The sequence below is a fragment of the Neolamprologus multifasciatus genome, chromosome 1 (genome assembly GCF_963576455.1).
Source record: "Neolamprologus multifasciatus chromosome 1, fNeoMul1.2, whole genome shotgun sequence".
NCBI classification, from domain to species: Eukaryota; Metazoa; Chordata; class Actinopteri; order Cichliformes; family Cichlidae; genus Neolamprologus; species Neolamprologus multifasciatus.
This window is the reverse complement of record NC_140439.1, coordinates 10660974-10688354: the sequence shown is the minus strand read 5'-3', so window position 1 is coordinate 10688354 and position 27381 is coordinate 10660974. Positions and strand designations below refer to the sequence as shown.

General features: G+C 40.1%; 1 protein-coding gene across 5 annotated transcripts; it reads left to right on the top strand.

Annotated features, from left to right (window-relative positions):
• Positions 1–79: 79 nt before the first annotated feature.
• Positions 80–23530, top strand: gramd2aa (GRAM domain containing 2Aa). 5 transcript variants are annotated; one of them, XM_085166505.1, is made up of 12 exons: positions 239–674; positions 7740–7844; positions 13426–13483; positions 14580–14880; positions 15602–15705; positions 16246–16344; positions 18102–18173; positions 18277–18333; positions 18981–19158; positions 21092–21185; positions 21937–22041; positions 22487–23530. In XM_085166505.1, exons 1-12 carry the CDS (start codon positions 535–537, stop codon positions 22488–22490), a joined length of 1317 nt encoding a protein of 438 aa, XP_085022631.1. In that variant the 5' UTR covers positions 239–534; the 3' UTR covers positions 22491–23530. The 5 variants fall into 5 exon arrangements, with proteins under 5 accessions (XP_085022639.1, XP_085022631.1, XP_085022664.1 ...); XM_085166530.1 differs by having other exon boundaries at positions 265–674; positions 14808–14880; XM_085166519.1 differs by lacking the exon at positions 239–674 and adding an exon at positions 698–1992.
• The last annotated feature ends 3851 nt before the right edge of the window (positions 23531–27381 follow it).

Below are 27381 nucleotides of genomic sequence, written 5' to 3'. Positions count from 1 at the left end.
GCTTGAGGAGCATACATACATTTAACTGGAATATATGTTATGCTCCTCTGGGAAACGCTTGCGAGCTGTCAACAGTTGAGTCTGTTGAAAGCGTCACTTTGCATATGTGCACACAGTGCTCAAACTTTATCTGCATCTGGTGCGACATCCATTCGTATCAGGCAGTTGGGATATTTTTAGCTGCCCCTAATGCCCCTGAACTGACAGTACACTCTATGCAATAGCATAATGCAACATCAGTGACAGAGAGTGATTAGGCCGGGGATGATTTTGGTGAGTGTAAATGTGAAATCTGATTATCCTCCATGCTCTCAGCTCTGCAGAGGGAGGAGGGCTGGAACTAGAGAGAGTGAGGCTGGAGGCGAGATTCAGAGGGAAGGAGGGGTTAAGTTACCAATGTGCTGAGCCAATGGCTTTTCCACAGAGCAGCTGGCTGGCATCAGGGCAGGACAGGCCGCTCAGAGGAAGGATACCTTGAGGACGACTCACACCCGCTAACTGTAGGACATTAAAGGTGACTTCTAGGAGGTGTTCATGGGATGCACTATCTACGCAGCCAGCCCTAAGGCCCTGCCAGCCGACGAGGCCCCAGGCCAGGACAGATACTATCCGGTCCCCCACTACCGCCACCCTCATGGTAACTGCAGTCAGAGGATAGCAGCCAGCAGAGCCAGGTCAGTGAACAGCACACAGGAAGTGTTTTTAGGATGGTTACACATTCAAGAACGCATCCCATCCATGCATACATTACAAAAAGAAAAAAGATCACTGTTTTAAACAGCAGTAGGAAATCAGTTTTCAATTTAAGTGTTTTTGCTTCTGCTTTGAAACATAAATGGCAGAGGAGAAGCAGGGATGAAGGGATCACCACAAATGTGTCAGCAGTTCAAGTTATCACATGTCTACAATAAGTCAATTAGTCATCACTGACACCACAAAATGTGTGATTCAGGGTTTATTTGTGCGGCAGTGTCAACTTAAAACGACCCAACTCAGTAGCAGTGTTTGGACTGCGATTCCAAAAGTTAAACTCCTCAGTGCAACATCCTCTCTGGAAAGAGTCTCAGTTTGACCTTAGAGCCTGGACTCAGAGCACTTAATGCACACAGACAGCTTGATGCTTGAACCTTTACTGTTTGTACATGTGCACAGAAAGACGAGGGACAGCGGCTAAACCCCTTCAAACAGCCTTAAACGATTCTCCTTTAAATCTTCCACTTGATGGTTTTGCACCAGATGACACATTTGTTGCTTCCATATGAGTGCAAAACATCTGCAATGTAACAAGGCAGCCATTACATGTCAGTTATTGGTCGTTTACTATGAATGTAAGTTTAAAACAGCAGTCTGATAATTTGCAGACGACACAATGATACGCTGAATAATCTTTACAAAGTTATTTAAAAATACTTCTGAGATGTAATTTATTTATTTTTTATTCCATGGATAACGCGGCCAATAACTAAGAGCTGAGACATTGCCTCTGAGTAACGCTTTATAATGACATTATACACTTTCAAACTCCTCAGCTGGAAACGGAAACATGTTGTTAACGTATAAAAGATAGAATGAAAGCCACGACCCCTCCCCCAGTTAAAAAACAATCTAACTAGTTTGATCTTTTACGTCATGTTTTTAATTTCCGTTATCTCTGCACGTGCAAATGAACGAGCCGCGCTGTTCTGAGCGTCTGCGAGGGGAAAAAATAGCCACCGTGTAATCCCCCGGCTGCTGTAAACAGTTAGCTAATAGGTAAGCTCAACCCACCTCACACTCGGACTCTACTTGTGAAGACGCTGCAGCTCAGCCCTATTTCCCTGCTTAAGCTTTAATTATTGTGGCGGGAAACTGGGTGTTTTTGTTAGTTTGTCGTGGAAAAGCAAAAAATAAAAAAATGAATTTGACGACAAATACCGCTAAGACCTGAAGAATTTAGTGGAGCTACTGGAAAACAACATAGAGGAAAAAGCGACAGCAGCCTCTGAGCTACAGGTAGGAAACCTTATGTAAATCAAGCTAGCGAGAAAAAAACAACAATGCTTCCGGAAATGACTTTAAAAAAAAGTAAATGCACCCGTGATGCCTTTAGGGATTTACTGAGGAATTTAGAGATGTCGATGGTCTGTATGAATACTTGCTGGTCGTGGAGTTTACCAAAATTTACTTTTTTGTGTGTGTTTTAGTGCCCCTTATAGCCTACTGCATGTCTATTTGTATTCTAAATTTGAACTCCTGCTTTTATTTTGAAGGGCTCCAGTTATTCAGATATTGTCTTGTTTAGCTTCACGTCGTTGCTGCTTTCGGGAATACTGTAAAAGCGGCGTTTATTCCAAGTCAGGCGCTGAACATACGGATATGCTTCACGAATATAATGTGTATGCAGAAATCCTTGAAGTAGCCACTTGAAAAAGTTATTTTCAAACCGTGTTTACAAGCCCATAATCATCATGTTTATTACTACTAAAACTGAAGGTGCTAGTGGCCTATCGATTTGCCACGACATACGTACATTAAAAAAAAAAATTATTGAATGGGCTACTAACTAGAAGTAACTAGAAACCTTTCAACAAAGCTATTAATTTCCCCTTCATCCTCTAATCCCATTAAACTAATCACTTTGCTCCATTAAGTCTTAGGTAAGATGGACTTTTGAAGGGTTGTACTGCTTTAAAAACATACTTCTGTCATCAAAGGTTGTTTTGAGGTACTTGCACAATGGGGAGGGTTTCTTTTTTCTTTGTCTGGTCTCAAGCAGTGCAGGCCACAGTCCAAAGGCTGTATATGTGTTTCATAGACGGACTGATTCAAGGACACAAAGAAAATGAAAGAAAATAATAATTATCCCTTGCCATGTGATGCACCAAAGCTCTGCAAACAAATATCCCTTGGGTTAGCGTTTTTCATGAGTAAACTCTTGGTTGACTTGCTGTACATGAGAGAAAGCTCCTGCTGGCAGCTTCAATGTCCCTATAAGAGGAAGTCACCTTCAGCGTTTGTAGACACATTAAACCTTTTCTCCTGCACACTTTTCCCAGATGGTTTATTACTGACGCATCTAATCAGAGACAAAGTTCTTGGTTTAGTAGCCTCAAAAATGGACTTGACTTTAGATTGTAAAAGACATTTGGAGGTATTTTCCTTGGTGCACTGGTCTACGAGGAAGCGAGAGGTGGAGAGAGCGCACGGACAACCTCGGTGACGAGCAACCTTAACAAGATTAGAGTTTATTGGATTGAGGGATGTCTTGTGACAGCAAAAAATGTCCAGACACAAAGAAGGACATGGAAGAGGAGAGGTGAAGAGAAGAATGGCTTTCAACTGAAAAACATTCATGCAAGAAACAAAGAAAGTGAGACAGAAGGAATGAAAGTTGGCCTAAAGAAATGCCAAAGGTTAGAAGAGACCCCAACCTTTAGTTTATACATGTGTGTATTGTCTTCATGAGCACTGGCGTGAGATGATAGGTGGGACGCTGCTTTGTTGCTAAGTTTGAGGCTCAGTGTGTTTAATGAATGGCCGTGTATTGTTTGGCCTCATTATCGTGGTACAAACTCCAAGTTACAGCAGCGTTGACTCCCTGCCCAGCTCCAGCAGCAGACTGAAGTATTCATCACCCTGTTTTGTTGAGAAAAATGCAAAACTTACTTTTGGAATATTTAGCCAGCTCTGTATTAATTATGTATTCATTCGTGGCTCCGTGGGGACATCCAGCCATCTTTGTGGAGGCAGAGCACGGGTAGAAGAGGAAGCCTGTTAAATCATTTTATATGAACTGATTCTTATCTGAACCGCGTCATATAAAACTGAAAAGCAGCAAATTCGCTTTGTCATTATCTCATGAATTATGAGCTTTGAGAGCGTGTTCCTTCGCATAAACCGACTACGCGTTGAACTTTCTCATCAAAAACAGGAAGGATTCATTATCAGATAGCTTCGAATGATGCTCCTAGTCTTGAAATACTGTGACAGAGCTCACCAGGCTGCTTCTTTTTTCCAGCAGCATTGGAGTTCAACATAATGAATGAGTGTCTCACCTCTTATTTACCTAAGAAACTGGTCAGCCTGGTATATTTTGTTTCAGTTTGCGCTCCTGGATGACATGAACAGTCCAACTTTAATCAGAGGTTTAAGTGCAGGCAATAATTTTCCGGACAGACATGCTAATATAGCCAGATGAGTGTGAGAAAATCACAGGTTGTGGTGTATTTGACGCAGCATTCATCGTCTACTTCCAGGAAACCCACTCAGACTAAATAAAACCTATTTTAGATGGCCTAAACATCCTCACGGTCAAACTCACAGCGATATAAAGTTGGTTTATCTCAGGGCTGTTTGTGTTGGTCATTATGATGCATTTCTATAGATGTTTTATACAATGTCTAGACTGTAAGCCCGCAGCTTGTGAATGAGTTAAAGTCTTACCTCATGTGAAAGGCAAATGTGAAAAAGAATTGCAGCTGTTAGGTAAAAGGTCCATTTATCTATGTATCCACTGAGTCAAGTTTATGTCTTTGCAAGCAGATTTTCAGACTACAGCAAAATGAAAATGAATGGAAACAATAACAGTGTGTATTTCTTTTCAAAGTAGGCCAATTAATGTATAAAAATATTTAAATAAAGATGCAGAAACCTTCCCTTTTTGCATTAAACTTCTTTGGGTTTTCACTCCACCATATCTCTTTGTAGTAACATTTACCCATATTTTGTAAAAAGCCTCTGTTCTGCAAATGCACAAGTCTCACACATTAGGTTTTTTTCTTTTTAATTATTAAAATAAACACTGTTAAGTAAGCACTAATTCAAGTCCTTTATATGTTGATTCTGAAGAGGAAAAAGTGTAAAAAAAGAAGTGAGCTTTATGCAAATTCCCGGTAATACAGCATCTGGGATCAAATACTGTTCCTGAATCCTTTAAACTCTGCTTACGGAGTGAAGGCGCCACATATCCTATACTTATGTATTCAGCCTTTCACCTCCCATTTAGTCCTCTGTGATCACAGACAACAAGTCAGATGTAACCTCAAGCACCAGACAGACAGCTATTGTTTGAACAGGTCAGCGGCTGACGCAAAACTTCTGCCTTCTGGCCAATTAGAGATAATATACTGGAAACTGCATGCAGGAGCCATATCCATCAGCACCTGTAATTAAACCAGAGCAGGTGGTAAAGACTTCCCCTCTCCCAGAGGTATAGCACAGGGCAAGCATGTGTTTGTGTGTGCATGTGTGAAAAAAAAGATGCGCAGGTGAGGGAGGAAACAAAATAGATGGGCTAGAGCTTTTCAGGTGAAGCTGTTATCTGGTAAAAACACAAACACTACAAGGGTGAAACCTTTTTTGTGTACCCAAAGAGTACCAGACAGACTGTGGACTACTAGGACAATTCAAAAGTTAATTACAATTTTATTTAAAAATATATCCAAATTGGAAAAAAAGGAAGTGAACACATTTCAAATAAATGTGATGTTGAACTTTGAGGCAAAGCAAACTGCAATCAAAATGAGTGAGATATAGTTACAGAGATCTTTATTCAGTCGGTGGGAATGAGAGCAAGGCAGTGCTGAAATTTCAAATTATACAATAGGTGTATAAAATAGGTGGGAGAATACATAAACACCCATTTTGACAAACATATATGTAAAGGTATATTAAAAAAATTATGATTCCACAATTATGCTGGTCATAGATAGACATAGGAACCTAGCGAATGCACAAACTGGAAAAAAGTCAAACGTAAAGGATAAAAAGTATTAATAAATAAAAGCTAAAATCTTTAAAAGTAACTAAAAGCTAAAATTTGTAGCCAAAAGTAGACCACTGACTTAATGGAAAGGATTAACAAATAAGCGGTGTCAGCTAAAAGTAGACAAATGTTAGGAGACAAACTATTGTGTGAATGCCTTTCAGCATTCACACAATTACGTTAGTGGCTGACGTAGCTACCATGAAGCCATCCATTGGTTTCTGAAGTCCCACGCTGGAGCTGTAAGAAGAAGGTTTTCACAGAAAAATACATTCGACAAGATCCACAGACTATGAAACCGCTAGTGGGGTTGTGAATTGCCCCCACTGTATGACCAGGTTTTCACAAACCAGACATAATTTTTCATTCAATGTGATCCAAAATGAGTGACTGAGCCCATTAACTCAGGAGGAAAGTGTTTATCAAGGTCAAATCAGAAAGTTGTTTTCCTGTACACTTCTATGGGTCCGCAAGTCTTTTTGCAACCACAGCAATTGCCTACTGGTGGTCTTCAGATAAAATGTAGGTTAAAGGCACTAATGCATTTTCTTAATTTGTCAGACCTCGAAGCTACTTCCATGTTTTATAGTGTCTATGGACGTAATGTTTAGCTAAAAGTCAGAGATAATCACAGTCAGAACTGCTAACTGCTAAGGACTGTTATACTGTTGATGCACTGTTTTGTTAACACCTATTTAAAGTACTGGATAAACCCTTGGACTAGATAAAAGCCAGTCGATGCTACTTTAAGTAGATTGCACCCTTAGTCACATGGTAGCTGCACATGTTTGATTTAGCAGATTTTTATGTTAGAGGCCCTTCCTGACACAAAGCCTTGCAGGATGCAACCCCCCCCCCCCCCCCCCCCAAACCACAGATTAACTAACCAAACTGTGAACCACTTGAAAGTCCGTAGTTTTAAAAGGTTGGGAAATATTTAACAGCTGTTTGCCGTTAGACAGGTGAAGTCAACCAGATATGTGCAACAGATTTAAAGTTGAAATTGTAACTAAAAAGATTACATATGCAGGTAAGTATATAACAGCTGGAAATTGATCAGACATTTTACTAAAAAGTTCTCTTCGTATGAATAGTTGTGTTAAATACCATTCAGCATCAAATAAAATATTACAGGTCACACTTTTTAAGGGTACTTATTCATCTCAAAATGCTGTGACGAATGACGTTTTTCTAGTTTGTTTTAAGTGGTCTGATGAATCATCTATATTCATTTGCCTTTGGAGCCTCATTATAGATGGAGATTGTGAGGCGTGTTTGATTGTTTAAAGCCATTTGCTGCCATCTATTCTGAACTGCGTGCACACCAATCTCAACGAGCCGTTAAAATGACTCGAGCCTCATTATACATCACAGTAAACACTGAGCTGAGATTTGGTTCTCTCAGCGTTTCTGCTGAATCCACGCTTTACCGAGCCTGGTGTGAATCACGCTTTGCCCGGATTGCTGTCAATCACAGCCTGCGAGGAGATATTGTTCTGAGAAGCTCACGCACAACCAATGGTCATATTCATGGCTTCTTCTTCTCCTTTTCTCATCCGAGAAAAATTAATTTCACGTCGCACGTGGCGCTGAATAAGTGTATAAAGTGTATTTTTAAAAATGTTTGAGTCAGCTCACAGCAGCAGATCAGGTCAGCCATCTGCACAACCTCTGGGGTGCTCTGCTTCATTGTAGACATCTGGGAGAGGGTACAAACTGACCCAGTTTACACAAGCACAAGCACACAGATTTATTTCGCTAAGTAGATATTTTTAATGTAGTGCCAGTGAGCTGCGTCAGACTTTGAATGTTGCATCACCTCTGTGTTGATTTTGAAGACAGAGTCCACTTGTTTGGCCCATAAAGTTTTTGGGAATAGCTCTCTTTAAAGTCAAACACGGAGGCAAAAACAAACCATTTCTTTTACACGTCTACATGGAGATCGAGCAGAGAGGTTACCCGCTGTTAACACAGAGCTGTGTGTTTGTGTATCCAGGGCCAGGAGCATGACTGAGCAGCAGGAGCAGAGTGAAGAAATAGGCCTGCTTTCAACGCAGGACCTGGACCCCTCCAAGGACGACGACACACACGGCCACTTCAGGCAAAGCTTGCACACACAAACACACGCTGCTCCGCCACACTCTTTCCATGTTTTTTTTTTCATCCCACACACCATCTGTATCCTGTGCACGGTCACGGGTGTCAGCCCTAGGAGATTTATTTTCACAGCACTTATTTTGTGCTTTTATTTCAGCTGTATTTGATGTCAAACAATGGTCAAACACGCATACATACGGATAAAGAGACTGCAGACAGGATGTTTTTTCTCTTCCCCCTTTAGGGTCTTTAAGAAGATATATGTGCTTGGGAGGCATGCTATAGTTATACTCGTAATAAAGTGCTTTAATCTAATGCATCATGCTTTTTGTGAGTATTCATATGGACGTGTGTGTGCGCGCATCTGCAGATATACTGCATGTGTGTGTTGGTGTGTTATATAAGAAGGATTGAAGGCAGGAGCAATGTAATCTCGGGGGAATCTGCTCTGGGATGGGATTTAGCCCTGAGGTACGGTGTGTCAGTAGACTCAGGGACTTGAACACTTTATGTACGTTAGCTTCCACTTGTAGCACCTCAATGAGCGGTGCGTCTATATTTGATCCACTTCCTGTGTGTAGCTCACTTCAATGCGGCTCTGTTCCAGCATGCAAATATTTACAGACTGTTTCTAAAAGATAGACTTATGGCTCTAAAGTAAAGCCAGTGCAGAAGAGCCTCTGACTTCTCAGAATTTATAGAAATGTATGAGAAAAGGACCTGAATTCCCACTTCAATTAATATCTCAGTAGATACTAATGAGTTTATGAGCTCTGTTGCTGACTTTGAGACTTATTTAATACAACATGATATTAATTTAGTAAAACACAGTCCCATAAAGAATCAAATACTTGATAAAGCATGATTTTAGGCATGGCTACTTTTTGTTGTTGTTGTTGTTTTGTTGTTAGTCCAACAGCTCTTTTGGTCTCAACTATAACTTTCATTTAGTGCCTAGCTCCGAACTGTTAAATGTTGCACTATGTCGTGGTGCTAGACATTACCTGGTGTTTATCATTGTAAGTTGATTAAAAGTTAATAATAATTTAATGTAACTAAAGAAGGATACATTGAACATTCTGTAAAACCAAATGTTCAAAGGGGCTAAAAATCCATGAATTAGTAGATATTTACCCATCTAACCTCTTTTATTGTACAGAATCATTTGTTTGAATGCTCATACAGATATATATTTTTAGTCATTTCAGTAATTGCTGCACCAGTAGTTTTTCTATTTCAGTTAAAATTAGCAAAAGCAAATAAGGATTCAATTGAAAGCAAAGGATGAGTTATTTTATTATTTTATTACTGCACTATTGTAAAGCAGTGAGAATTCTTATTGATTCTAGTGTGCTCTACTGATTTCTGTGTGAAATATTTCAAATGAACGCAGATTTTCTCAGGACACGCAGACAAAAAAATTCACACATTCTTTACTTTTCCCACTTGTGTGACCTTATTCATTTCCCACTCAGAACACTGTGATTTTAAACTCCCGATCATTCCTGTCTCGTCTCGTGGACACGTGTCATTTAGAGACGTATTCTCTCAGTGCTCCCAGTCCCAGTTTCCACTCCTCCAGCTAAATTATTGACTGCGAGTCCACTGCCACACTGGCCACCGATGGGAGGTGTTCGCCTTCTAATTTTAGGATTCAATTTAGGATTCTTTGAGCTTGTAATTAGTTTCACCATTTTGCCTCGCAGCCAAGGGCACTGTGACAGTCTAGTGCATGCATATACACACACGAACCCACGTGCCACAGGCAGCATTTTACTTTGTTTTTATTTCCAAACTTCAGAGGTGATGGTCGCGATCAGTCTTCTGCTCTATGAGAAAGTTGTTGCTGCTCAGTATATGTTGTGTGCAGGACAAATCCAACACATTTTGCTGCTGTTATTACTGTTTGTTTTTCCTGTATTTGGCTCACACTAAACATTTGATGATTTCCTCCCGAGCCTGTGCATTTCAAACCCTCTGAACAATGCCCAAAATAAACACGGAGCAAAACTTTAGTGGAGCTGTCCATATCTGTATCATTCCAACGTGACCTTGTTTGTACTGTAAAAAAATGCTTTATCTCAACACAAACCACATTCACAGCTATCCTGCAGTCATGTGGGAATGCCCGAAGCACTTTTGTCCCGATTTTTGCCCAAATGCACCTGCAGTATTGATTAAAAGCTCGATCTGGTGGAAAAGAGAGAGTGAGAGGGAGACAGATGGAGATAGAATACTAGAGAGCCTACTAGTCCCCACAGACCCGCCTGTGTTTTTAATAATCACTCTCTTCTCTCCACCTGAGAGTGCAGAGCCACTGTGTAGCCTATTTATAGGCAGGAACCAGCAGGCAGGGAGGCAGAGCAGCACACATGCTCTGTTGTTCATAATGTGGTCACAAGATGATGGGGAGCCTGGAGGGGGAGGGGGCTTAATGAGGAAAACTGTGAATTTCACATCTAGTGCAAACTACATTAAATAATGAAACATTTGAAAGGTTGAACAGAGGTTAGTTTGCTCATCTAATGGCCAAATTATGGCTCTTATTTAGCTTGGTTATGGTTTACTTATTATTTATTTTGGTCTCTACGTTTGTATTAATGACACTTAATTTTCACATATTTGGGTCATTAATTTCTTATAAAATTCACAGCATGTAACATTTTGTAAGTTAATGTACCTCACAATACAAGTAGATACTACAAAACAACACAAAATATTAGTATAAATTCATTACATTTAAAATACAGATTATAAAGAGACAGTCTGGCTACTTGGATTCATTGTCAAAGACTGTATATAAAAGATGGGTGTCACAGACTGCTGTTTTTGAGCCTCAGCTTAGAGATTTCACCCATAGGTGAAGCTTAGCATTTGGAGTTAAGAGATGCATTGGACACAGAATAATAAAACTTGATGCTATCAGAAAAATACTTACTGTGGGATTCAACCACAGGGGAAGCTACTAACAGTCTTCTGTGCAATCTAAAATTCATTTTGAAGCCAGTGAAGTCTATCCTCACTGGCCCTCAGAGAGAGTGCAGGTTAAAGACCCTTCTACAATAATCAACAATTATTTGGGTCACCTTTCATACAGTCTGTGTACATGATTGGATGATGTCAATGTTTTGTTTTGTTTTTAAGCAGACATATAATATAAGTTGGCTGGTATTCAATTCAATTTTATTGATACGGCGCCAAATCAAAACAACAGTCACCTCAAGGCGCTTTACATTGTAAGGTAGACCCTAGAATAATACAACAGATATATCACTTTAAGGTCTGTGAGGTTCACAGGAGTACCAGCAGGAGACCTGGCAGTGCTGGAACAGCTTTGCTCTTGTGTAAACAACAGTGACAAGCTCGCACACACAAAGTCACACAGCCAGTAGGCTGACATAGCATTTATCAGACCCTCTGCTCTTTTATACTTTAAGCCTTCTTGGATATATAGGATTCATCTTTTCAACAACATTAATTTATCACCTTGAGTTGGCTCAGTTGTCACAGAGATGGAGCTGTTTTCAGGTTTGCACTTCTTACTCAGAACTTTAAGCAAACACTGAAGAAAGGTGCAAACGATTACTGAGCTCACATGTCAGCATATCTGTCTCCAAGACAACTGAGCAATCTGTCCACGGAGCAAGATCATGTCATGTGTGTCGAGTGGACTTTGACTTTTTCAAACCCCTGTAGGTGTATTTGTAAATTTGAAGTTACATAACATGTGACCATAACATGTGTGTCATCACTTTGGTCCTTTAGCGTTATTTTCGTAGGCGTCTTTCTGTCCTTTTTAAATCTCCCGCTCGTTCTCCAAACTATTTTATTGCTTTTTAAAAGTCTCACTCTCTAACATTTCAGTTGGTAGCGGCTAGCTTTAGCTTTGACATACACCTTAGCTATAATGATATTATATTGTATTATAATATTTTTTTTTTTAAAAAGTCACGTGAGAAACATCTTTAAATACTCATTTTAGCAAATATTGAATCATACTAATAATCAGATTGATTTCTCGTGGTCTCATGGCTTTTTTCACATTACTTAGAGTACATAATATAATATTTAGTACTGCATTTTTCATTTTTATCGAATATTTTTTCTGATGCTGGTGATTTTTAAATAAAGCTGTTTAACCTTAAATTAAACTGTGATGTAATTATCTTGGCGTCATTGTGACACGCACCCCGGTGGTCAGACTTTGTCATTCTCATCTCCACGGTGACAAAGAGCTGCATGGAAAAAACTACCAGAGTCAGAGAGAGTTGTTTAGGGACAGAGGTCATGCTATCTACTTACCCAGAGGAGCATTTCTCCTCTGGGGGAGAGACGGGACACTGACAGCCCTGCTGCTATAAGGGCAACAGAGAGGGGGATTTTACATAATAGCATCTCATTGTATAAAGTATAGGACGCTTCTCAAGGAGAATACAAAATGTGATGCTGAAGAAGTCATGTTGAGAAGTAGATTTTGTGTGTACGTAATGTACGTAAAAAAGGTAAATAAGGCTGTTGGTAAAAGTAGTTAAAATACAGTTATAAATACAGTGACATCTATAAATATTTTGTGATCAGCCTGAAAATGATGGATTTGTACTGTATTTGTGTAAAAATAAGACTGACGAATAATTGATCTGACACTTGAAGGCTTCTTCATATTTTAACAGTATGTTTTTACTCGTAATGTGAGAGCAATGACTTTGAGATGATGCAACAGACTTGTGCTCTGTATGATGGAATATACCAAGTTTCACTTTCTGCCCTTCGTTTGAAGCCTCTTACTCTCGCACAGTGCGAGAAGTGGCTTCCAGGCAGTGTGATAACTCATCACAGAGCACGCGAAGCTTCAATTTGGTTTGGCCAGAGCTCCTGATTTATCAGTATCTCCTTCAGCAGCGCTCTTTTCATATCAGCGCTGCCTTACATCTTGCTGTGCTCGCTGTCAATCACCCAGCGCTCTCAGAAAATAGAGGAAGAAAGGCAAGTCTCTCAGAAAAGAAACCATCGAGAACACCCTGCCTTTTACTCTTTATTGTTGCATACATATCTTCTCCTTTTAAATCTCTTAACTGGAACAGCAGTATGTTTCAATGACATTTTCCTTAAAGGTCTGATTATACTGGATTTTATCTGCTGGGGGGAGGGTGTGTGTGTCTGCTTTAGCAAAAGATATGAGTATCATGCTGTGACATCTGCTGCAACACTCTGACTATTCCTCTTGAGGCAAGTTGGATGCCAGTTATATGTGTGTGCGCGTGTGTGTGCTCATCTACTATTAAAAGAGTGACACAGATAATCTCCTGACATGGCCACTTTTTGTGTTTGAACAGCTCAGTGTTTATCTTTATGTTGTTTTTTATGCCGGCCTACATCTCCCTCCATTTATGCTGATGATTAACTAACCATTTGTCACGATGATGATTTTTGCCTTTTTTAGCTCACGTGACGACATCAATCTGTCTTCAAGTGTTCTTATATTTTTTAAAACGAATGTTTTTAAACAGCACATTGAGATGAGCTGGCGATAGATGGCATGTCATATGTCATTATAACTAAGTGTATTTTTGTTTGTTTTATCACAGGTTTCAGCTGATTGAAGACCTGTCCTATGAAGATTTGAAGAAGTGTTACAGGGGCTCGGTGAGTCTGATCTCTTCTTTTTGCTCCTAACTGTGTCTGTGACTCAAGTCCAGTTAATTGTATTTTACTTTAAATACTCTTTCTCTGTACTGCTAAATTAAATTTGAAAGCAGATAAATGCGCTTAGTCGTTAGTCACATCAATTGATTCCTTTTTATTTGATGTGGTTAAGATGATAAAGAAACATTTGGACTCCTTCATTTTACGTTTGTACCAGATTCTTGTCCCATTAAAAGAGAATTTACAGCAACGTTGTCATCAATGAGTAGAAATAATACAACCGCACCACAAACTAAACCCCATAATACCATTTGAACTACAAATTTGTCAACAAATCATCCCCCAGTAATGGTTGCAGCTTTCACACAGTGGCATTTGAGCCGTCTGAATTACTGTAACCTACTGTAAGCTCCATAGTCCTGACGACAGGAGCTGCTCTAGCGTGAGCTATTAATAGAAAGACAAAAACAGGAGCAGTAGATAATAACAAACAGAGCACCTACGAGTTGAAGGAAAGATAGATGAGCTACAACTCGACACAAAAAAAGAAGAAACTTAATCTTGTGCTGGAGATAGCTGGAGGTGGAAGTGAGTCGAGCTGCGAGAGAGGAGGGTGGGGAATGAATGAGCTCTGTTGTGCATTCGGGGGAGGAAAATGGATGTTTTTCTTCTTTGAACACGGGAAGAATTTTAGGTGTGAGAGACTGACACTACAGACGAGATGCTGACAGAGGAGAAGGGGAAAAGTAAAGGCAGAAAAAGAGCACACTTCAAGTGAGAGCAGTGAGGAGTACCAGTGTTTTTTTATAGATGAGGGCAGAGTGTGTGTATGTGTGTAAAGGAGAAGAGGGAGGGTGTCAGCTGGGTGCTGTAAAGTGTAGTGTCACTGGAGGTGTATCTGAGGAAGAGAAAGACAACCTTGTAGTTGTGAAAGAGCTCAGTGGCTGTAAAAACCGAGGCGTCTGCAGCGCGTGTGTGTTGTGTGTGTGTAGGTCCGCACATTAGAGCCACGTGTGTGTTTGTAGGACGTGTTGACTAGAGGTAGTTGCACAGAGGCAGTCCTCTGTCACAGTACTGACCGACGACAGGGGAACAGTGTGTGTCTTGCAGCAGCTTGCTCCAGGCCTTGGATGTTCGCGAGTGTGTGTGTGAGTATGGTGCCAACGTGCTGAGCCTGGTGCAGAACTCGCGTCCTTTGAGGGAGAGGGTGGCGTCTGCGCCGAGCGGAGCCGGAGTGGCCGGTGGCGGCGGTGGTTCCGGCACTGTGCAGGCAGGCCGGTCCGCCAAGGAGCTGCTCATGACTCTGCCCTGTCCCTCTGCACAGACTGTCAGCAAGTACAACTCGCAGTACCACAAACTGTTCCAGTGCGTGCCCAAGGATGAGATCCTCATGAAAGGTACTGTTTTTTACTCTGTTTGGCTCAAGCTGCTCATGTATATTAACTGAAGTGAGTCAGTTAAGCAATCATCAGAATGAAAAAGATTAGTTTAATTGGTGGCTCTTATCACGTAAATGAATTAGAAATAAAATGTTTGACGACCTTGAAGTTGCAACGAATGAGTCATTACATGTTATTCATTAAAAAGGTAACTTAATCCATTTTATATTGTTCTTTTCTTTTATGTAACTCAACCTCGGGCTTTTCAGGTGCCTTTAAACATCTCCAACTCCTCCCTAACCACACCTTTAATCTTTTGTATATCGTGTAAAAATAGAAAATAAGATGTTTAGCGAGACGTAGCCGTACAGTTTGAAGGGATTTACTGACCATCCAGCTGTCACGGCGTAGCCTCGGTGGCTTCACACGGCTCTGCTCAGTCCTGACCAGAGCTGCAGCTTCACCCATCCGTCACCTCACAAACTAGAGCTGCATCAGAAGTCACTCATCCGTTCTTTCATTCATAGCTCCCTCTACTGAAACTCGATAGTGAGAAATAAATGGAGCTTCTTTTTTTGGTTGGCAGACATTAATGCACATGCAGAGGGCATGTACTTTACTTTTCAGGTTTTTAAGTAAAAATAGTTTTAGTAGAACTATTTTTTTTACTAAGCTTTTTAAGGTTTTCTTCATCAAGTTTTACTGTTGTTAGAAGAGCTTTTGTCTCTTCTATCCTCAGTGTACTCCTGCGCTCTTCTTAGAGATATCCTCCTACAAGGCCGGCTATACATTTCCAGAAACTGGCTGTGTTTCTATGCCAACCTCTTCGGCAAGGACATCAAGGTACGAATGACTGGCAGACAGCTTAATAAATTTAAACCGACTGAGAAACTTGAACCGGGTTACTCCCTGTCAGAGTCTGACAAGCGGATCTGAAAAACTTACAAACTGATCGGACAAATTATTTGTCTGAAAGTCAGTCAGGCTTACAGACTGAGGTGAAGTTTCACAGCCTTCCACGTATAAAATACCTCTGTCTGTCTGTATGTGCGGTGAATTTATATACGAGGACCAGTTAGACTTACTGAACCTTTAACCTTAATCAGCTATGTTATTTTCTCTTTGATGTTGTGCAGTGTACCTTTTCCTTCATTTCCTTGAAACCAAACCTCTCCTAACATTTCAGTGACAATAAGCTACTTATTCAGACTGCATTCCTCACATTCTGACTGAAATAAGACACGCTTCGTGTCCACTTTGAGCTTTCTCTGAGGGCTTTTCCTCAATGGATATTAGCCCTAACTTCCCTGCTACCATCTACTGAAATCACAAGGGTGTTATTTCCTTATCACCCCTGCTTTAAAAATCTATTTTTTTCCTTAGGTGGCCATCCCTGTCGTTTCTGTGAGGCTGGTGAAGAAGCACAAAACAGCAGGCCTCGTACCCAATGGCTTGGCTATCACCACAGACACCGGTCAGAAGGTAAACATTACAGTCACCATAAACTGAAATGCTCATGCTGATTAGCTCAGCAAAGGCGTTTTTTCCACTGAAGCTGAGATGGAAAAAAATAGAACGGTGCTATAGTTAGAAGCAGAGTGAAGTCCCAGCTTGCTAACACAAGAGAGCGAAAGGTTTTTCCACCATTACAGCAATGTTAAGATGAGCCTCTTAACTTCCTGTCACACCAGATTTAACCTCTCATCAGGTGGTGCTTTCAAGGACAGTTTGCACCTTTCAGCTCTTGCCCTGGCCTAAACAATGCGTGAATAATAATAGCTACATTAGCATCTAGTTAAATCTGGGTAATTCATCTTCAACTGCCAATTAGTACTGCGCAAAAAAAAGTCCTATAAACACACTGAAGTCAGTTTGGCCCAGAGGGTGAAAAATGTTTTAATGAATTGTTCCACCAAATTAATTATTTGTGTGCACCGCGCATTGGGCTGAGGGAGAGAAGAGGGGCAAATTAACTCATTTTTAAAAGCATGATTTGCTCACTCGAAAGGAATAATAAAAAAAATGGTGAACGCAAAAAATTTAAAGTTGTGATTCATAAAAACGCACAGAAGTGGCAGCACTCTAGTAATTTACAACTGATCTCTATCATGTTGCCCTATATTTATAGAGTAATGTGGTCAAACATTAACTGTGCTGCGTTACATATAAACTACATATCAAGGTTAGAAATACTGTCAGCTGACAAGATAGAAGGGAGATCATTGTTTTCATTGTTGTCCTGTTTTAAAATGTTCTGCTATAAAGCTAAATAGATAAAGACAGAGACAGATGTTTAGTTTGTTTGTTTGTTTTACACAGAAATATTTTACTGAATATTCTTTCTAATTGGAGCAGACATATGTCCGCACACATATAGACAAAGGAGCAGCTTCCTCAGCATTATGAGAATCAAAAAGGTTAAAGCTATTCTGTCATTATACGACCTATATAATGCACCAAATCACAGAAGTATTCATTAAATATTCTAACAATGGATCTTCCCACTGTTAAAATCTGCCTACCAGGATATGCAACCTCTGTCTTTACCTTCAGTTTCTTTCATTCTTTCTTTATTTCTCCTTACACTCAGCTGATCAAATATATGTTTACATTCTTTGCGTGCTAAAATCCATTCCTACCAACTAAATGACCTCAGAAGATATATATATTTTTATATTTACATCACGTAGTGTGACTCACTGGACAGCACGTTACTTTATAGCGTCATTTTATTTAAGGAATTAAAGACAAACCTATGTTGAAGCATGTGACAGACATAGCATGATTAGTTGGGACTGTTTATCATCTTAAAAGCGACTGATAACGCACGCACACACAGTGATTCAAATTTCCATCCAGGTCAAAGGAATATTGGTACGTGAGCCAAAATGGGATCAGTAAAAGTCCAGGTGACTTTTAACAGATTTTTTCAATTCAGTAAAATCAGAATCGAAATATTTTTATGCTTGTCTGCAGCCATAAATGTACTGCATGCGGACTAACATCATAAGCATTAGTGTTATGGGGGAGGCAGGGGGAATGTGAAACAGAAATAATCTCTTATCTAAACTGAGGGTCTTCTTAAAATTGTAAATAGAAACCTTAACTGGCTGCATGGGTATACACCTGTCAGGTGTCACGCTGCTGTGTTGTTCTCACGTGTTTACTGCACAGTAAAAATTATAATGATAAAGTTAACTGAATGTTCATTTCCCCGTTTCTCTTTTTTATGTTCTCAGTATGTATTTGTGTCTCTGCTATCAAGAGACAGTGTATATGACGTCCTCCGCAGGATCTGCACACACCTGCAGGTGACAGATGGAGGACACACACACACATATAGAGCTACACTGCTAATTTAATTTGTCGTGGTGTACATGTTAGTTACAGAAGTGATCTGCTTTTCCTCTTCAGGTCAATGGGAAGAGTCTGAGCTTGAAGCAGTTCATGGAGGAGCCAACCTTATCCCTGGTCAGTGAGGACACGTCTTCCACTGAGAGAAACCACTTAAAAAAAACTGTTAAAAATCTTAAAACTGTAAAAATTAAAGCAAGTGTACTAAAGTAGCTTGAAACACTGATCAGAGGGCTGACTAACCTTCCTACACAGACAGGATCAATAGATCATTTTGCAGCTGCAGCCTCACAGTGCATTATTCCCCGAGTCTGCAAGATGCTATCAAAGAGCCCTCTGAAGTCACCTTGTGTGTTTGTGTGCATGAACACACACACACACCACAGGTTACACTGCGACAGAACAGCTTTTGCGTGAAGGAATAATTAAGTTCTGTTAACGTACTTGTCCTTGATCATACTCTAACCTGGACTGATAATAATCATGGAAACAGGGTGTTTGATTATCATGTTATCATACTACGGCAAAAGTGAAACATCCAAGAGCTTTTAAAAGTTTATACCTGCATTATTACCAAAGCAAAATTATTTACACCCAGATTTCTTTCCCTTGCAACCTTACAGGCTTTGATCTAATTTAAGGCTTTTTACTTTCAAAGAGGCTTTACTATATTAATAATATAATAACCATTTATTTAGACTAAATCCAGACGTGTGCTGACAGCTCATGTGTTGATCTGTTGTTCTCTTCCTCCTGTGCCACAGGATGACTTCCCAGCTCCAGACGTGTTCCCAGTGGTTGATGAATTCCCATCAGTGTTAAAGTGGAGAAGGAAACCCTCGGTCGTGTCTGTGTCCTCCTCCCTCCCCGACCTCCTGGGGAACTCAACCAGCAGCCTGAGTGCCACGGACACACCCTTCAAACCAGAGCAGCAACTCGAAGGTGATAAAACTAGATAATGATGCAGTGTTACATCATAGATACAAAGGTCAAGGCTTCACGCAAGGCCACGTAATCGCAGGGTCTTGTGAGTTTTGACTAATTGAGTTTTATGACGCAAAAAAAGGGAAGTAATCTCACAAGCAGGTTTTCAGTCTCCGTTTAAAAATAATAAATTATCTTTCTGTATAACACGTCCCAGTGGTAAAGGTACAGATTTTCACAGGAGTGCAGCATGGAAAGAAAATCTACTCCCAGCAGGGCAGTGGAATAAAGTGCCTGCATTATGCACTCTAAGAGTGAGTATTGTATTGTATCTTTATTTTAAACATTTTCATTTTGGGGGGTGTATAAAAATTCTAAGATGTAAGGAGGTGTTAATGTGTGAGGTTTAGGGGTAAGAGGAAGTCATTTTTAGTATGAGGTCAATTAAATTTGGAGAGACTGAAGACATGTTGTTACTATGTGTTTTCTAAATGTCATTGATTTAGTAGAAGAAGACTAATCGATTAAACATTAATAGACACTGCTCAAAAAAATGAAAGCAACACTTTGAAAACATATCAGATCTTGATGGGGAAAAAGAATCTTCATGCTGGATATCTATAAAGATGGGCTGGATGCCACATTGTTTGATGGGAATGAAAATGGTCAGCCTATGGAGGGCTGAATTCAAATATAACCCAAAAATCAAAGTGGAAAAAATGTTGAAATTGATCTTGGATCTGGACCCGGGCATCACTGAGTTCCTGGACAGTCTGAGGTGCAACCTTGACAGAATCACAATGCCCCCGAGGTGCTTTATTGGATTTAGGCTTCCAAGAGTGGAAGCCAGTCAGCGTTATCAATTCCTGCATCCTCTTGCCAAATGAGGCCGACATCGTGTACCAGGAGGAACCCAGGACCCACTGCACCAGCGTAGGGTCTGACAGTGGGTCTAAGGATTTCATGCGATACCTAATGGCAGTCAGGTTGCCATTGTCTGGCCAGTAGAAATCTGTGTGTCCCTCCATGGATATGCCTCCCCAGACCATCACTGACCCACCACCAATCAGTCATCCTGAACTAAGTTACCATGTTTGCCAAATGCAAAACTAAAAACAACAGTCAGAAAAGATGAGTAGGGAAAAGAATCAATAAATATCCCAGATGTTCGATTAAATTGATGCTATACTCTTAATAAATTGTTTTTTTTTGAGCAACACTTATTTGCTGTTTAACATTTTTATTGTTAGTTGAATGCTGTGCAGACAGAACGTGTGTGAGAGGGGGGCATTGAGAGAGTAATTACTTTTGGATTGCAACGTTCTTCTTATGCAACAACACATTAAGCCTCAAATGGAGATTAAATCATTTGAGGGGCTTGCATTAAAAAGCTTTGGGCGGGTGCAGATTAAGTAGAGATTATGACGAGCAATGTCTGCCGTCCAAGTCATGTGAGGACAGCTTCCGTGTTATCTGCTGAATATCGTTTCTGCATACTCTCCTCCAATAATGCTGCTCTCTATTAAATGTCAGATCAGCGTGAGCTTTTGTGTACGTTATTGTCACAGCTCGCCTGTGGACTGGAAAGCTGGGATGTAAGTCAACACCTATATTACAATTGTTTTATCACACTATAAAAACACACCACAGTGTAAAAAAAGAAGAATGCACATGTCAGCCACCGTGTAATAATAACAGAGCAGTATGGAGGCTGTGGTTCTGTATGACACACACTGTTTGTACTGTTTACAGTGATTGAAGAAAAAGGTAGAAACAGAATTAGAGTATCTATTTATGACTCCTCAACTCTGGATATCGTTTTCAGGGAATATATGAAAGCACTGTAATTACATATGAGTGGTAGACAGGCAGCAATATTTAAAGGGGACTATGTGGCACAGTCAACCACTATTAATGGTTTTATTATACTGTGTGTGTGTGTGTGTTACAGAGCGAGCTCTGCAGACAGACAGAGGTCTTTTATCTGAGCCAGTGGCAGAGTTGGGCCAGATGGAGTACCAGCTGCTCAAGTTCTTCACCCTGCTGTGAGTATACTGAGGAACATACAGACACCAACAACACCACCTTCATCTCCTCCAGGAGCTGACTCACACACACACACTAATGCAGAAATATAAATAGTGGATGATTGACTCATAGTGAACACAGGGGGTCAGAGCTGATAAAACACCTTGTATTTTGTATTTTTCCACACAACAAGTTTCCTCCCATGAAACTTTTCCAAGATTTGTCTCTTATATAAATAAATCATTTATCTTTAGGACATCATGTGCTCCTTCCTCCACCTGGGAGACTGTGCATTATCCAGAAGGCATTAGGTCAATCTGCTAGCTGTTTATCATGTTGCTGACCCCTGTCCGAATAAGAGGAAGAGACTAATCTCTCTGAGATATAACAGACTTATTCAGAAGTAGATAAATAGGTAAATCATCATGTTATTATCACTATGTAATAATGCAGAGTATATTTTAAAAACTACAGCTAAGTTATATTATATAAAAGTCCCAACATTTCATTTTATTATTATTATTATTATTATTGTATATGAATGATTGTGGCTGCATAATAAGAAAGAAAGGACATGATTGTTACAGAATCAGTTCTTACTCTTCTTTAGGCTGAGTTGTTGCAGGACAGTGTAGCCAAATGCTGCCACCCAGTGTTCATCAAAAGGCATTACAGCCCTCATACTTTGTTACAAGAGTCATTACTATCAGCAAAGATGACATACACTTTTAATTAGACCAACGCGTGCATCTTTTCTTCTGTCTTCAGTATTATTCTCCTCATCTTGTCATCGTGTTACTTGGCCTTCCGTGTGTGCAGTCTGGAGCAGCAGCTGTCTTTCCTTGGTAACCCAAATCTACCCCTGAGAGAAAGGTAAGTAACGTGGTGTCAGTGGCATCGTCAGTGATTTAAATAATGTTAAACTGTGTAATATGGGTGCTGGTATGGCTCACCTGGTTAAATTTGCAACCACACTGCAGAGGACTGGGTTTAGCCCGACCTGTTATTCCCTGTTGCTCTATCCCTGCTGTTCCGTCTACTATTACAAACAAAAATAAAGGCTAAAAAAGTATAATCTGAATAATTATAACTGGAATTTGCAGAAATAAATAAAAAATATTAGCAATATTATTAAGTTATGATTATTATACTGTATTATTTTATGATATTCTTGTATTTTGTTAATTCTGTTTAGCAGGAACAGTACTGATTAATGCTGTGCAGTACTGCTGTATGTGGGAGCAGGTGTAAAGACTGATAAATAACAGCACATTTCTGGTGTCAGAGTCCACTACCAGGCTGCTTTCTCCTCATCTAGATAACCAACCGCTGTCTGCTGTAAGCCTTCAGACTGGCCGCTGTTTGCTCTCCTCCCGCCTCAGAGTCGACGATGCCCTTCTGCACAGATCCAGGACCTGCTTAGAGCCCAGAACAGACCAACCTCGGCACCAGCTGCACCGCGCAAAGGTGCAACAACAACCCAACTCCGGGCTCCTTATGGACTTTCCCACCGGGGAACGAGTTCCCAATCAGTGATCACTTCCAGACTATGCAAACAGACTGTCTATTTTTTTCTAAATATAAAGTAGCTTTTTACTTTAGATTATGATTGTCTCCCAGGACCTGTCCCTCTCTCCGACATTTCGTCTTTAACCTGGTGACGCCTCAGTGTAAGGCGATCCTGAAATAGTGAGTAGATTACTGTAGAATCTGCTGTTTGTGGCACTCATCTTTTTTTTTTTTAGTAGCTGAGCGATAATTCAACACATTAATTACTTGAAAAAAGACTGAGAATGAAGACGTCAGGCACGTTATGGGTGTAGCTTGCACATCTCACCATACTGTGACTGACAAAAACTGGACTGAACCAGATGTATTCTTCTTATTTAACCTCATTTCAAAGGATAAAACTAGTTACCACTATGCACTTTCTCTTAGTACAGGTCCACATGATTTCAGACGTATGTGACTGTTTGAATCATTTTTCATGATATTTATGAAAAAAGGTAATGTTGCAAGCACAGACTGTTGACTGAATGAAGTTATACGTCATATAATTTGATAAAGTGGAACGATCACATCCCTTGTGGGTGTTAACTGTAATGTGAATGGGACGATTAGATGACATGCATCTCCTTTGTTTTTCTTTGTATCACTAGTCAGCTGCGTGGCAGGTGTTCCCCAGGTTCTTTTATACGTTTCAAATGAAGAGTTAAGACTTAAAATAACACTGATGTGTCATATTGTTGGCTGATGATGAGTTTTCAGACATGTGACATGTAGCCCTCGAGTCCTATTTTGTGAAATCCCTGTGAATTAAATTGGAAAACAGTGTAAATAAGCAAAAGAGAGAGAAAAAGTCTGTGGCTTTTACTTGTTTTCCCGTCAATTTGGGTGCCAAGACTTTTACTGTCTGGTTTTCCATGCTGTCATATTGGCACTGCATACACGACCACAAAAAGGCTGGACTCCAAGACCATTGCAAATTTCAGTAACCTCCACAGCTCAGGCTAAATTATAAAACTGGCCCACGATGTTGGCAGAAGCACTCGGCGCTTAATAAATTACATACGGTACGTTGGCCGAACATCACTGGCACGAGTTTTCTTTCTGATGAAATCAGTTTAAATTTAATAAATTGTCGCCGTTTTTCATGCACTGAAAATGTCTACTTTGTAACATTTTAACTATGAAAAACAACCTTGACTTTAGAAAGGAATACATGCCACATAGACATCATCACGGAAAATCACGTGGTGCTCAATAAACTCAAGAAAGAGGTTTCTCATCCTGCACAGGAACCGTATGACCTTAGGAATGACGTGGGGCTCAGTTCAGTTTTTAACTAAACCCAGAGCCAAACAGCAATGTGACAAATGTGTTGTTGATTAATGACGTGGAGTCCTCGTTACATGTTACCCTGAGGGTAAAGATTTGCTTATTTAAATACAAATATTCACTAAAGCTAGTCTGAGGAAGCAGAAAATCACAGGTGAGTAATTCAATTAGATTAAATTAATAAAAACAAAACAGATAATAGATCTGCTTCTCTGGAGGAGCGCATTAAATGACAAATTCATCCATACAACAATCGGAGGGTTGGAGTCGATCCCAGGTAGTCGATTAAACTGAACCCTCACATTCACACCTACAGTCGGTGATATCCAAGCCTCGTGCCTTTGGACTGTGGGAGGAAGCTGGAGCTCTGGAGCAAACCCACAAACATGCATGGAGAACAAACTCCGCACGGAAACGTTCCAGTCGACTCGAGAAGCTTCTTGCTGTGAGGTGACGTCCAAACCACTGCAGCATCGTTCAGTTTGATTTCAAAGGCCATCTGCAGCCCAGACTGTCCTCTTAATGAGTCAGATCACAGTGACCACAGAGTCGTACAGACATAATAAAAACATGTCAGTTGAATTGAGAAAAGTGAATAAGAGGGACTCGTTTCCTACGGGACTAATTGACCTTGTTGTACACTCAGAGTATAGTTAATATTTAAACCCAGCAATGAATATTCAATGGTATGCTACATCATCAACAAAAAAACTACAGACCTCCTGTACACTGCTTTATGCACATGTCCCTCCTTAACAGCCTCACATTTGAAATTATGAATACTTGAACGCTGCAGTCGATGCTATTTTGTTTGTTGGTGCTGTTGTGGGTTTATACTGATCATAGACCGTATATAAAGAAGGATGGATCCATGCCTCCAGACCAACTTTTGCCTTAAGTAATATGAAGCTCATAGTAGGCAACAAGAGGCATCCTTCATCTATCATTTATAATAGCACATTTAACAGGCTAATCATCAACATCTGTGTGTGTGTGTGTTACAGAGCAAGCTATCGGTTTGAATTTTAAATAAAATCTCATGTTACTGCTCAAAGATGTGCATAAGTGATTTAGGCAGAATTAGCAGAACTTTATCGGAACGGAGCCCTAAACTCCACCCAGTGTCTGAAATTAAATACAGCCGCTCAGCAAAGAGTGAAAGCAGCATCAATTATTCAGTGTAAAACTCTTACTGATTTCATTTGGCACACAACGTCTGTATTGACTCATTTTTGCTCCAGAATCACCCAAGAGTCAGTATAAATCACGGTAGAGCAAAATTCTCCCTGTCTTATAAGGACAGTTTTCTGTAATATGGCTGGCACTCACATTACTGTGCAGTCACATTTCTTTCTGAGTAATTCTGGTGTGTGTCTGTGTTTCATGTAATAAGACCAAACTTAATATCTCAGTTCTTGAAAGTAAGACTGTCCTGTCCTATATTTTTAGTCAGTATATTTACACACCACACATGAAGTTTATGTTTTAATCAAGTAATATCTCAGATTTTTGTATTTAACAAGACTTTTTAAGGATCATAGATGAAAATAAATGTTTAAAAAGGCTGCAAGGCTCACTGTGACAGCTTGAAAAGGCAGATGAAAGTGATGTAACTGAAGAATTAACTTAAGGGGTGAAAAATAGAGAAAGACCTTCACAGATTTAGTTAATTACTTTAAAGCATTTTGCCTTCAGATGAGGCCTCGCCCCGGCTTCAACTACAGCCTAACTTAAAATATACTAGAATTCATGCCATTGAATTACATTTAAAGTTGTCCTGCTGTATGGATCAATGCCATGAACTACCAAAGTGAGCTTGGTATAACATACCTGCTTTGTGCAGCACTCAGTCTTCTGGAGACCTCAAGAGGCACAAAGAGCAGGAGTCGACCACTGTGTCACACCAGTGTGTGTGAGAGTGTGAAGACAGCTGTAGCTGTGGAGTAATGGGGGCAGGTTGAAGCAGATGGCTAGACAAGCTGTAGCCTCATCCATACCTCCAGGGAGCCATATTGTCTGTCCTGAAATGCTCTTCTGTTGACCTCTGACCTGTGCGGTGTGAAGGAGCGGGCTGACTGTGATGTCGCGCTGATGTCCTCTGTTACACACGGCAAAATAGTCACATTGCTGGAAGTTTTCCAAGAAAATTACCTCAGTGGATCATTGATGCGTCTGTGTCCGCTGAAAGCACAAGTCTGTTACAGCTGCTATTTATGAAGTGAGAGGTGCTATATTTTAACTCCAAGACACCACAAATATTTCTTCTCCTCTCCTGATACAAAATCTCTACGCAGCAGATAATTACAATAAAATGATCTAGTTTGACAATTTTCTTTGAAATGTTGTGCAAATGGTCTGCAAATAATGTAGAAAGTCTGCTAGGAAATTGCAGTGGAGGGAAATATTTACTCATGGTTGCATGGCTAGAGTTAAGCCTTATGTAAAATGCTTATTTACAAGTTTTTTGTGGATTTAGAGCTCTACTTGAGAGCCTAAAATCAGTGCTTCCTCTGTGCCACAACATTTCATAGAGGTGTATTGGAAAACCTCTGATTAAAGCTTCCCTGCCAGTAAGCCACATGATAAACTATGTTTTGATTAAATGACGTTGGCTGAGACCAAAGACACGCCTCTATGTTTTCAAACAGTTGGATAGCTTCACTATATTTATATGTATGTATATGTATATTTTGATTGAGTGCTAAATATTCACACCCAGTCTCTAGAGAGCCATAAATCATAATGAGCAGCACAGCCACCAAGTCAGACTATATATGGATGGATGGATGGATGGATGGATAGATGGATAGATAGATAGATAGATAGATAGATAGACTTGGCATATCTCAGCATGCTGTGCAGTGTGTCTTTAGCAAATCTGAGGAAACTGGATGAGGGGAAGACAAAAAGAAGAAGAAAGAAAAAACTGTCTACAGCAGATGAACAGTATGTGAAAGTCATGTCCTTAAGAAATATGGGGAAAAAATCGAGCAAGACCTGAAACAGGACCTGAAGGATGCATCTGGCCCTTCAGTTGATTCACTGAAATTCACTGAAATGTCATCAGAAATAGTCTCAGTGGAAGGGCGGCTGTCAAGAAGCCAAATTTGTGGTTCAAATTATTGTCATTGTGTACATAGGAGGTCAACAGTGCAACAGTGAGTGTCTACAGTGTAAAACACAGTGGAGGCTCTGTCATCATATATATCTACCTGGCAAAAGCTTCATTTTTTTAGCATGACAAAGTATACAGCCCAGCCATGTAAAGCAAACATGGCTTTCCAAGAAGCCTGGAAAACTATTCCTGAAGAAAGCTGAATAAGAGAGTTCAAACTGTGACGAAGAATTATGTTAAGCTTATTAGAACTGTACAAA